Here is an 11,375-nt window from a genome sequence, read left to right as displayed (position 1 = left end):
TTGTTTTTTTTTGGGGGGGGGGGCGGTTGAAATTTTATAGATGGTGTTGTTTTGTAGACTCCAGTTTATGTTTCGTCTGTGGTGACTCAGGAAGCAGCAACACGTAAACCACATCAGGGCGCATGACGTTTGATGGGAAGAGTCTGAGAGTCGCTAGTTCGAGCCGTAGAGAAGGGAAGGAGGAGAGGCTGCTTGCTGGAGACGATCCCTCTATATATAGCTGCAGCCCGTCCTGGCCCGGGCTCTAACTGAACTGCCCCCGCGCCTCTAGGGCCTAACTAACTGTGTGGCCTTAGCCTAGCCCAGCCCCACCGCGGAGCTCAGGCCCTGTCAACATATCACCGCCCGCCTGCTATTATATTTATAGGCCTTGGGGACGGTAGTCCTCGGCGTGGCGGGGCGGGGTGGGGCGTGGCGTGGCGGTCACAGAGAGAAAGAGAGGGTAGTACCAGGAGGCTTGACACGAGCCGCCCGCCGTGGCGGCGGGGCGGGGCTGGGCGTGGTGGGGCGGTGGCAAAGGTAGCGACCCTCGCGCGACCATGTTGTGCGCTAAAAATACCCCCGTGTATCCTGACGCCCGCCCCGCCGCCCCCTAACCCTCACCCTCCCTCTCAATGTCGAATTGCCCTCACCTTCTAGATATGCTTCTTCTATAGGGTGGCCCATATACCCCATCACCTCTCGTGTGGTTCTACTGTGCCGCATATGAAAGTGTGCGCGGTCGGTCTTGCCTATCGTCGCTGGCGTGCCCGTGCGTCCCGCTCCGTGTTAAAGTTGGCCTGACACATGTTGATGTGCCCGGGCTGGGCTGGTCTCGCGGCCGGGGCGCGCCGTCGTCTTGACCTGCAGTAAGGCCCTGCCCTGCCCTCCCCGGGACCCCGGGGTGGTGGTGGTGTGCGGGGTGGTGGTGTGGTGCGGGTGGGTGGTGGAGCATGAGGCTGGTGCTGCAGCGACCCGCCGCCCGCCCGCCTGCTCGCCCAGCCCAGGCCAGCCCACCAGCCGGGCTGTACGGCTGTGAATCGATTGTGGGGGGCTGGGCTCGGCTGGGGCCTAGCTCCGCCACGCCCCACCACGCCGCGCCCTGCTGGGCCAGCGGGCCTTCACCCTATGGCGGGGGCGGGGGCCCCGGGGCCCCCTCTCGCTGGCGCTGGTAATGCTGGGCTCGGTGCAGAGCGGCTCGTCTGAGAAGGGGCGGCTGCGGAACGTGTCCGTGATTGCTTTCCTTCCGTTTCGCCCCCCCCTACCCCCCATCCTCCCCCTTTCGAACCACCACCTCTTGTTCGGCCGCACCACGCCTGGACGTGTGTCCACGGGGCCCATTAGCGCAATAGGCAACCAAGGTCCTGCCTGGCCCGGCCCTGCCCCTGCCCGCTGCCCGGCTGGCTGCCCGGCCCCGCCCCGCCACCAGGCCAATGTGCCAACAACTTCTTTCTTAGCACTCGCGCCGACGCCCGCCTCGGTCCGTCCCGTCTCGTCCCACCTCGTCTCGGGATGGGGCGGGAATGGAACATGATGTGATGGGGCAGGGCAGGGCAGGGCGGCGGGCTGCCGCTGCCGGTCGATGTGGGAGTGGTGAGACTGGGGCCCGGGCGCGGCGCGGCCCGGCCCGGCCCGGCCCCGAAGGTTTTGCCCTGATTTGCCGTGAATTGCTTTTAGGGGCGGAATGGAAGCCCGCTGGGGTTGGCGTCGGGAGGGAAGGAGAGAAGGCGAGGCTGCCGCCAGACGAGCCCTGCCCGGCCTCCCCTGCCCTGCCCTGCGGTTGCGCAACCGCTCCCTAGCCGCTTGGCGTCTGCACGCGTGTATACGCCACTGGCTCCACTGGCGGGTGTAGGGTAGGGTGGCAGTGGCGGGCAGTGGCGGTCCACGCCAAGGTCAGGCGGGATGACCGTAACCAAACCGGGGCCCCGCGCCGTGTGCGCTCGGGTAGGACGTCAGGACTTTCAGGACCACCGAGAGGACCAAAGGAGTGACCCCCCCACGAGCTGTGCAGCTGATGGAGATGAAACGAGAATGCGCGACCACTCCTCACCCTCTCAACTTTCCACATTTATTTTACAGATGTGCCATCAAACGAGCAGGAAGAGCTCTTTATCCGGAAGTTGCGGCAATGCTGCGTAGCGTTCGACTTCATGGACCCAGTGACGGACCTGAAGGGGAAGGAGATCAAGAGGAACACACTTAGCGAATTGGTTGACTACATCACCACAGGGCGAGGAGTGCTCACCGAGCCGGTCTACCCCGAAATCATAAAGATGGTAGGTAGTTGGACCGATCACTGTAACATTAAGCGTTGTTGAAGATTGTTTTCACAATTCACTTGTCTCTTGTTCATTTCCCTGGAAGATATCGGCCAATTTGTTCCGGACGTTGCCGCCCAGTGAAAATCCTGACTTTGACCCAGAAGAGGATGACCCAACACTAGAGGCCTCATGGCCACATCTCCAGGTATGGAAAAAGTCTAGTATTACTGTTCAGGTTTTAAATGATTTTAATTTAAGAGATACTAATTCCAACATTTATTTTTAGTTTGTCTATGAGTTTTTCTTGAGGTTCCTTGAGTCAACAGATTTCCAACCTGCTATTGGCAAGAAAGTCATTGATCAGAAATTTGTTCTTCAGGTGAGGCATTGTTATCAATTGAAAAAATTATAAGTAGTAGTCTGACAATAAATTTCTATATGCTAATGTATTTGCACCTTGCAGCTTTTGGATTTATTTGACAGTGAAGATCCCAGGGAAAGAGACTTCTTGAAAACTGTTTTGCACCGCATCTATGGAAAATTCCTTGGGCTGCGAGCTTTCATTCGCAAACAAATCAACAACATCTTTCTTAGGTATGAAAATCTGTTTCGATTTGTCGTTGGTGGCACAGTAATCCACATTCTTAACATAGAATTGACTCAATTGTAAATCCTTTCTCTCTCTCTCTCATTTTAGGTTTGTCTATGAAACAGAACATTTCAATGGGGTTGGAGAACTTCTTGAAATCTTGGGGAGGTAAGTCAATAACTTCATAAATTATTTCTTTTCAAAATTTAATTCTGCATTCGAACACTGAAACTTTACCTCTACCTCTTAATTTTATGTAACAATTTATTTTCTTTATTCCAGCATCATCAATGGGTTTGCATTGCCCTTGAAGGCAGAACATAAACAATTCCTTGTAAAGGTACTCATTCCCTTGCACAAGGTAAAGTGCCTTGGATTGTACCATGCACAGCTGGCCTACTGTGTGGTGCAGTTCTTGGAAAAGGATCCAACCCTTACAGAGCCTGTTATTCAGGGACTGCTCAAGTACTGGCCAAAGACCTGCAGCCAGAAAGAGGTGGGTGTGCTGTAAAATTATATTATTTCATGAGATGTTATGTTGTTTTTTTGACCAGTCCTATTATTATTAAATTTTTATATTTCAGGTTATGTTTTTGGGGGAAATTGAAGAAATTTTAGATGTCATCGAACCAACACAGTTTGTCAAAATCCAAGAGCCTCTTTTCAGGCAAATCTCAAGATGTGTTGCCAGTCACCATTTCCAGGCAAGTCTCATTTTAAAAGTCTTCTAAAACCATCCATCTTTCTTCATTGACATAGTATGACATTTAATTTGTTTGTTTGTTTGTATCTAGGTGGCAGAGAGAGCACTGTATTTCTGGAACAATGAATACATTATGTCACTTATTGAGGAAAACAATTCAGTTATTATGCCCATTGTCTTTCCTTCTCTTTATCGCATGAGCAAGGAGCACTGGAACCAGACCATTATTGCTCTTTTGTATAATGCGCTCAAGTCATTCATGGAGATGAACAGTAAGCTCTTTGATGAGCTGACTGCTGCTTATAAAGCTGAAAGACAAAGGTAATAAATTTTTTATCTTGATTGATTGTCTTTTTAACTAATAAATTGGTTTAAAAAACTGTATGTTCTTTATTTCGTGTACTGATTCTTTGATAAAAATATTTCCAGGGAAGTAAAACGGAAGAAGGAAAGAGAAGAGTTGTGGCAGAGACTGTCAGAGCTTGAGGTGAATAGCCAATCGAATAAAGAGCAACAGCTCAATAATAAAGAGCCACAGCTCATTTTCAAGTGATAAATGAGACACACGCAAGAGAGAAAAAGTCATACAAATTATTTGCTGTTATGTTGTGTGATTGTCGTGAAGTGCAAGGAGTGGAGTCCGGTGCTGAAAACTTGAAAAAGTACAACAATGAGCCTTTAGTGTACCTCCTACCCCTTTTCCTCAGGCCCGACATATGGCTGCTACCCCCAGCACTAACCTGCCCCGATCCACCTTGCCTACCCTCTCCCGCCCAGCCTGACGGACCCACCAGTGCATTGTGTCGGCTTGTTCATCGACCAAATTCCTTGTAACAATTAAACTTAGTGAATAATGTACATTGTTGATCTGCGTCATCTCAGTCAATAAAGTAACAAAATTGTTGTGTAAGTTAAGGTATCTACCTATCTAATATTTGGAAAATCTCTGAAAGACAGATGATTACATGCCTGTATATGTTTAAATAATGTGAAATGTAACTAGATGCTTGGGATGATTAGTAAGCCTTAATGATGTGGAGTTATCTCAAGTATTACACAAGAAATTGCAATCTTTTTTTAATCACTGAATTAGAGTAATACATATTTTAATGTCTGGTTGCTAATTGTAATAATGTGCAATGGCTACCTTCTGACCTCTATTACGTGTTCTGCCAATGTGGGGGAGGGGGGACTTTCTTAGACAATTTTGTGAAGGGTTTGAAAATAATGTAGAAAAGATTCTCTAGCCAGGGAATGTCAAATTTTGTGTTTCTTTGTATAAAAAATGTTAATAAATATGAAGTGTCAAAACATCTTTGAAACTCCATGAAATGTAGAGACAAGGGTATCTTGGGAAATCCTTCAACTGTTCTAGGCTTCTTAAAAATTTTGTTTCTAATGGTGTGACAAATTAAATATTAAAAGTTCTTTTAAATTTTAATGAGTCATCATTCTTTTGATAATTTCAAACTACTATGTTGCTAATATTCACTTCAATTGAAACAAATGAAGCCATATCAATTCTGCTCAGTGTTCTCAGGCGGAACAATTTGGGTTCTTCAGGGCCCTGTAACTCATATTTGTTTTCTAAATGGGGGGTCGGGGAACTATCTTGTACAAACTTAATTGTCTTAAGACTTTTAGCGCTCTCTGAGGCTAGTTGATTTTTTTTTGGTTTTTTAAAACTATTAATGCAAATTTTATTTATTGGAAAGAACTGTCATGTTACATGTAACATTGAAATTGAAATGTTTCTCCTTTTTAAAATTTAAGTTTTTAATGTATGTGATGTTTATGCATGTGTCATACCCTGCTCCCCCTGCACCTATGCCCCAAGAAATCAATCTGCTTGTCCTGAGTTATAGGGCTCTGACTTACTGCTCTCCTGAGAAGTCACTTCAGGCAATAGTCAGTCATTTTATTTCTATCTTTTCTTTCCAACCGAAAGGCTGACTTTTGGATGTCTTTGTTAGGGTATGTATATTTTTTTTTTAATGTCATAGTTTTGAAGAATATATCAATACAATAATATGTAAAAATGAACTCCGTTGTTAGTATTGATGCAAAGGCATCTTGTCAGTGTGTGTACTGAATAACATCCCATTGACCTCTGTACGTATCCAGGAACAACAGATGTTCATCAAGTACCATACTTTCAAATACCTGCTGTTGGAGAGGTCTTCCTGACTTACATTTTCAACCCAAGGGGTTTTACGTATGAGACAAAATGTTTTTGGCTTGATGAGATATTGCGCTTATTTTACAAGTGAATGTGTGCATATTTTCTGAATATGTATAATTGGTTGTCAAAATCAAGAGGTCTATGTTGTATGAGAATGGGGGTCGCAGTTTTCAGAATGTGCTGAGATGTGGACATAAGCCCCTGTAGCAAGTGCTTTACAAGGCTTACCATTATACACCTTGTAGAGCACACCTATTTGGCAGCATTCAGTTCTTAAGGCCTTTGCCTTTGCTGGATGTTGCATACCTAGTGAACTTCAGAGACTTTTTCCATATTGCCACCATTGTCATTATGTAATTCGGAGAGAATTATAAAGCATTGTTTAGGGTTTTGAACTTTTGATTTTCTGCTCTATCCTAAGTCACCACCATTTCAACTGTGCAATCTACTGAAAGGAAATATTAATTTTTAAAGAGACTTGTTGAATAAATTTAATGAAATTAAAAGCATAACATGGTGGTCAGAGGAAACAATATTAATCAAGACGAGTACATACATGGGGTTATCACCATCAGTAAAGATTTAGCTTAGTAACAATTAGTACTCTAAATGCCTGGTCAAATGAAGTACAGACTGCCAAACCTTGCTTGTCAGGGCTCCAGTCAAAACCACAGATTGGTTGTGATGATAAAGTTGCATTCTGAAGCAATGTTAAATTACCAGCAACACCAGCCTCTTCTCCATCGATCATTTTTGTCCTCTTCTCTGGGTAGTTGCTGGAAAGAAGAGGAAAATCAACATACTATTCGTAATGACAAATTCATAATAATCATTTGACTTGATGAGACACAAGATTCTCAATATATAAACTTAAGTTCATACTGGAAAAACAATCACACTTACTATTTCCATAAACAAAGAGAACCAGAACCACCACCTGTCATGAAAATTTCTCTATTTTGTGGCAAGTGCCGAGTGAGCCATACAGTTGATTTGTGCCTAGAATAACATCGAAACAAGGAAAATTGATTAAGTTCACCATAAAAATAAAATTTTAGAAAAAAAAATCAGAATTCTACCTTTTCTGATATATGAGGAAACCCTTCTTTAGAGTGCTGTGTTCGAAGATAAAACACATGAACTTTAGATTCTAGAGTGGTTGCCACAAGCTTGTTCATCTTGATATCTCTTCTATCAAATTCAAGACCACAAATCTGTTGAGTTAATACCACTGGTTAGTTTAAGCTCAATGATGAACAAGTATATTTCTAGAGAGGGGGGGGGGGGTGTACTTACTCCATTTTTAATGTTAGTTTCCCATCTTAAACTCATGTTTTTTAAATCAAACATTTTAATATCTCCATTGTCATAGCCAGCACACACTACTCGTTCTTCTGAATTATAAGAGTTACCTGTGGCTCAAAACAATATAGTTACTTTCAGTAAGCTCAAGAAGCCACTCCAATTGTGATATCTAAATGGCTGAATTTCATTACCAAAACCAACTGCCCAACAGTCACGTTTACTCTCTCCTTCTTCTGGCTCCATTACAGCTACAGGCTTGTCTCTTTGTCTCGGATCCCAAACCTTTACTGACCCTATAAATAGTAAAATAATTCATGAGCACACTTTTAATACTGTCTTAAACATTGTAATTTTTAGTGCATCATTAATTTTACCATCTCGACTTCCAGTGACTATTTCTGGGGCACCACAACCTGTACTTAATCCACCAACACCATCAATACAATTTATAATTTCTTTGTGAGCGTTATTGAAGGAACATGCAGGATTCTCAGGCTTCTCAAAGTCCCTAGGAGAAAAGTAATATGTGAATGACAACTGTATCTCTCTGTAGCAGATCAATCAGGAAAAAAAACACAAACCATAGGTTTAATCTGCCATCAAAATCACCAGTTGCTAAGAGTCTATTTGAAAGTTTTGAACCTCCAAAGGTACAGCATTTGAAAGCTTTCTCCCTTTTAATCTATTAAACAAATTTTCAAAACACTCATTATAATGGCAAATGCACAAGACTGAAAGAACTATAATTAAAGAAAGCAAATAGGAAATATTTTAACAACACATTTACCTCTTTGATCATTTTCACAGACCCTCCAGATATTTCATATAGTTGAATAACCCCACTTGAATTCGGCATGGAACCCAAAACGACGAACTTTGCGGAGCATGGCATCCACCGACAGTCAAACAAAGAGTAGTCAACTGACTTCTCGATGTGGGCTATAATCTGGGGCTTGTCCATTTTCAGAGGCTGTTCTAGGACACTGAAGCAAATGCACCAAAACCGTCTAAATGTTGGAGAATAACGTCTGCCACTATTTGTTTGTTTGTTTACTCGGTTGCTACACTGTATGAAAAACTTTCAACTCAATACACTATATGGCAAATTTACGTATGGATCCTAGAAGAGTGAGAGAGGGAGAGGGAGAGGTTGAGGGGAAAGGAGGAGAGAACGAACAACAGAGATGGCGACTGACTGGAAGACAGTGGCACTTACGTGCGGCCTGATTTGTTTGTGTTTTGTGGCAGTACCTATTCGTTTCAACAAACCTACTAGCCAGAATAGTCTTTCCTTATTTCAATCATACCTTCACCGATTCAACAAGACCTACAATGCTACTGAATTTGGAGACAGATTTGCCAAGTTCCAGGTACTGTTCCTGTGTTATGTAACAAGCTCAGCCATCAGCATGTTTCTGGATACTTGAGTAAAAAAAAAAAATCTCTGGAAGACAAATGGTATTTTTGATTTCTTTCACCCAGGAAACTTTAAAGTTCATTGATGAATTGAACAGCAATCGACCTTTTAACGACAGTGCACGATACGGTCTGACTGAATTTTCAGACATGTCAAGAGATGAGTTTCTTGATCGTAAACTGCAGAAACATCTTCATAAGAGACTGCATCGTCAAAGATCACATCACAGCAAAACCAAAGTTGATGGTACTGCACTAAATCACATTAAAAAGCGATCAGTTGATGGTTTACCTGACCTAGTTGACTGGTAAGAAAAATAAATCTTTGGGTCCTTTGTTTTTGTATTTATGATTTTTTCACTAAGTATTTTTACAGGCGTACAAAAGGTGTTGTGGGTGCAGTTCGTAATCAAAAGACCTGTGGAGCTTGCTGGGCATTTAGTACAGTTGAAACTGTTGAATCAATGGCAGCAATGAAAACTGGTTCGGTACAGGTCCTCAGCGTGCAAGAAGTATGTGTTTTGAGGTTTAATTGCAAATATTAATTTTCCGTCTTGGTTATGCACAAGATGTTGGTGATGAAACTGTACCAACAAGTAATTCTTGAAAAAAATCTTTTGTTTTTCTTATCATTTAGATTATTGACTGTGCAGGAAATGGCAATCTTGGATGCAATGGTGGTGACACTTGCAGTCTGCTTGATTGGCTAGTGTTTAATGAGATAGCCATTGCACCAGAGAAACAGTACCCACTTAATTGGAAAACAAATGTGTGCAAATTAAAGGGGTAAGGAATTAAATTCAATGCTAATTAAAAATATTTACACATACCTTTCAAAGTTTCTAACAAGTGAATTTTCTTTATATAGACCCCAGGAGGGTGTAAAAGTTGCTTCAAACTATACATGCAGCTAGTAAGATATTTTTTTTTACTGTGTCCAATAATTGTATTTGCTTTCCTATATGTGTTTTTCTAATTTTTGCTTTTTTAGCCTTGTAGGTCGTGAAGATGCTATCGTCGCATTAATTGCAAATCACGGACCCATTGTTGTTGCTGTAAATGCCCTTACCTGGCAGCATTACCTTGGTGGAGTTGTTCAGTTTCATTGTGATGGTGCTCCTGAACACATCAACCATGCTGTTCAAATTGTTGGCTATGACCGTACTGCTGCTATTCCACACTATATTGTGCGCAACTCATGGGGCACAGCATTTGGCGACAACGGCTACTTGTACCTTGCTATGGGAAACAATATGTGTGGTATGTATTGTGCTATTTCTGCCTCTACTTCATTGGAAGTAAACTTTTGTTACTATTATTTTAATTTGAAATATGTGTTTTTCTAGGTGTTGGGACTGAGGTCGCATCATTAGATGTTATTCTTTGAAAATTGGGTAGAAATGTTAAAAGTGGTGATAATGCTTAGTGTTTTGGTCTGTTGTCTGCCAGTATTATTTTTATTTTTCATGTGCCATGACAGATTATAGAACTTCTGTAACTGCTCTAACACAGCTCACAAGATACTGCAATTGTAATACTCCTCCACTGCTCACTGAAAAGATCTCTTTGATGAAAATTGGTTTGATATTATCATAAGATATGTTTATTCTGAGCAGGATATTGTTTTTGTGGTAATTCCACTGCACTTACGTTACTAACGCTAGTTCTTCTCAGGCCTTGGGCATCTTTTCTGCTATGGAATAGCCCTTTTCTCACAACTACTTCGTTTTCCTCATTCCAAGCAAGTGATAACTATGTTATCATATTTTTCAAATGTCATATCAGTTTGCAGAGTTATGCAAGACTTCAAAATAGAATATTATAGTTTTTTATCTATCAGTGTTCCATGTCCTATTTGTTGAGTGTGGCCTTCTTGAGATTTTTCTTGTCTGGTATTAAACTAACAATCTCATTCCAAGTACAACAATCTTTTTCAGTTTTATGTGACGTTTCAGTTATTTGTTTGTCATTTTAAAATTTTATATTAGGGTAAATGATGTAAGGATTTGCCTGGGAAACAGTGTATTTTGCGTTATGTACTTACACATCAACTATTGTTCAAATAGTAGTATTTATATTTTGTTGTAAAAAGTTGTGCCATACAATTTTTAAATGAAATTTGATATTGATGAGCCGAACCACTTTCATAGTTGATTATATAACCTTCTCTGTGATGCTTTCCCTCTGTGATGTTTGTGTGCCATTAGTTGTTCGACTTAGAAATAGTGGACCAGATTTGTTGATATGATAATGCTATTTGCTGCCTTATGGACCAATATTGAAAATAAAATGATTGTCTATCTCACAATAGAATATTGTTATAATTTGCCTATTTAACACCTTACAAGTCTGCTCTTGTGGTGGGCGACCCCCCGGGGCCAAGAGTCCTTTCAAAGAGTCTCAGATAAAAGTGCGGAGGACTGATTGGTGCACTGATAGCAGCGCCTCGCGGGCGCGCCCCGATGCCATGTCAGTCTCTTGTCGAGCATCGCTCCGATCACCTCGCCCAGGTATGCCACGAGGACGCGTCACCGCGTCACCTTAGCCACCAGAACGGTCTCCTCGCACAGCGCGCACCCCTCCTCTAGGCGACGTCCTCGTCGTTGCGTTACGTGTAGACTGACCAGTAGGCGGGGGCGATGACAGCCGTTGGGGAAGTCCAGCGGAGCACGCTTCAAACGGCCGTCTTCGCGGAGTAAACGTGAAGGCGCGGGGAATCGCTGGTTCCTTGAATGCGCCTGTGTGAACTCTATTTTCCCCCGCTGTCCATTGCAGGGGCGGGATGGTCTGAGGTCCGGCTGGCAGAGGGGTCGATATGCACCATGGGTTGCCTACATACATGGGGTTTGTTAATAACAGTTGTCTTGGGGTCTAGAGACAACGGGGGGGGGGGGGGCACCCCTTAGTTAGCCACCCTTGTATACCGCGCCCGGTCCGTCG

The 11,375-nt window shown here is 43.1% G+C and overlaps 4 protein-coding genes across 4 annotated transcripts in view; 3 read left to right on the top strand and 1 right to left on the bottom strand.

Moving 5' to 3' along the window:
* LOC113203745 (serine/threonine-protein phosphatase 2A 56 kDa regulatory subunit epsilon isoform) overlaps nt 1-6,109 on the top strand; it is a 29,763-nt gene extending 23,654 nt beyond the window's left edge. The window contains exons 2-10 of the mRNA XM_026418586.2: nt 2,059-2,255; nt 2,344-2,445; nt 2,527-2,619; nt 2,704-2,834; nt 2,938-2,997; nt 3,112-3,325; nt 3,414-3,533; nt 3,624-3,853; nt 3,962-6,109. Of these exons, the coding sequence (XP_026274371.1) occupies nt 2,059-2,255; nt 2,344-2,445; nt 2,527-2,619; nt 2,704-2,834; nt 2,938-2,997; nt 3,112-3,325; nt 3,414-3,533; nt 3,624-3,853; nt 3,962-4,085 (1,271 nt within the window). The 3' untranslated portion in view covers nt 4,086-6,109. The remainder of the gene's footprint in view (nt 1-2,058; nt 2,256-2,343; nt 2,446-2,526; nt 2,620-2,703; nt 2,835-2,937; nt 2,998-3,111; nt 3,326-3,413; nt 3,534-3,623; nt 3,854-3,961) is intronic.
* An 82-nt stretch (nt 6,110-6,191) lies between these two features.
* On the bottom strand, nt 6,192-8,122 carry LOC113203748 (dynein axonemal assembly factor 10). The gene is given in 7 exon segments (XM_052272562.1): nt 6,192-6,490; nt 6,618-6,928; nt 7,011-7,126; nt 7,211-7,312; nt 7,394-7,527; nt 7,601-7,701; nt 7,807-8,122. Coding segments are annotated over 7 exon segments (1,143 nt in total). The 5' UTR covers nt 7,981-8,122; the 3' UTR covers nt 6,192-6,285.
* A 34-nt stretch (nt 8,123-8,156) lies between these two features.
* LOC113203747 (cathepsin O) lies at nt 8,157-10,748 on the top strand. Its single transcript, XM_026418589.2, has 7 exons — nt 8,157-8,389; nt 8,502-8,743; nt 8,812-8,947; nt 9,073-9,221; nt 9,304-9,348; nt 9,427-9,695; nt 9,782-10,748. Exons 1-7 carry the CDS (start codon nt 8,204-8,206, stop codon nt 9,820-9,822), a joined length of 1,068 nt encoding a protein of 355 aa, XP_026274374.1. The 5' UTR covers nt 8,157-8,203; the 3' UTR covers nt 9,823-10,748.
* A 75-nt stretch (nt 10,749-10,823) lies between these two features.
* Nucleotides 10,824-11,375, top strand: part of LOC113203749 (uncharacterized) — a 3,064-nt gene continuing 2,512 nt past the window's right edge. The window contains exon 1 of the mRNA XM_026418591.2: nt 10,824-10,945. Coding sequence (XP_026274376.1) covers nt 10,898-10,945 — 48 coding nt within the window. The 5' untranslated portion in view covers nt 10,824-10,897. The remainder of the gene's footprint in view (nt 10,946-11,375) is intronic.

This window comes from Frankliniella occidentalis, unplaced genomic scaffold, assembly GCF_000697945.3.
Source record: "Frankliniella occidentalis isolate FOCC.00 unplaced genomic scaffold, Focc_3.1 Scaffold212, whole genome shotgun sequence".
Taxonomy (NCBI): Eukaryota; Metazoa; Arthropoda; class Insecta; order Thysanoptera; family Thripidae; genus Frankliniella; species Frankliniella occidentalis.
The sequence above is the reverse complement of the archived record's forward strand: the minus strand, read 5'-3'. Positions and strand labels throughout refer to the sequence as shown.

What these genes read in the sequence shown, in the direction of transcription:
- LOC113203747 (XM_026418589.2), top strand. Translation starts at nt 8,204, where the DNA reads ATGGCGACTGACTGGAAGACAGTGGCACTTACGTGCGGCCTGATTTGT. An exon ending in AGGTCCTCAGCGTGCAAGAA is followed by an intron (nt 8,948 to 9,072) that starts GTATGTGTTTTG and finishes CTTATCATTTAG; the next exon opens with ATTATTGACTGTGCAGGAAA. An exon ending in TCAAACTATACATGCAGCTA is followed by an intron (nt 9,349 to 9,426) that starts GTAAGATATTTT and finishes TTGCTTTTTTAG; the next exon opens with CCTTGTAGGTCGTGAAGATG.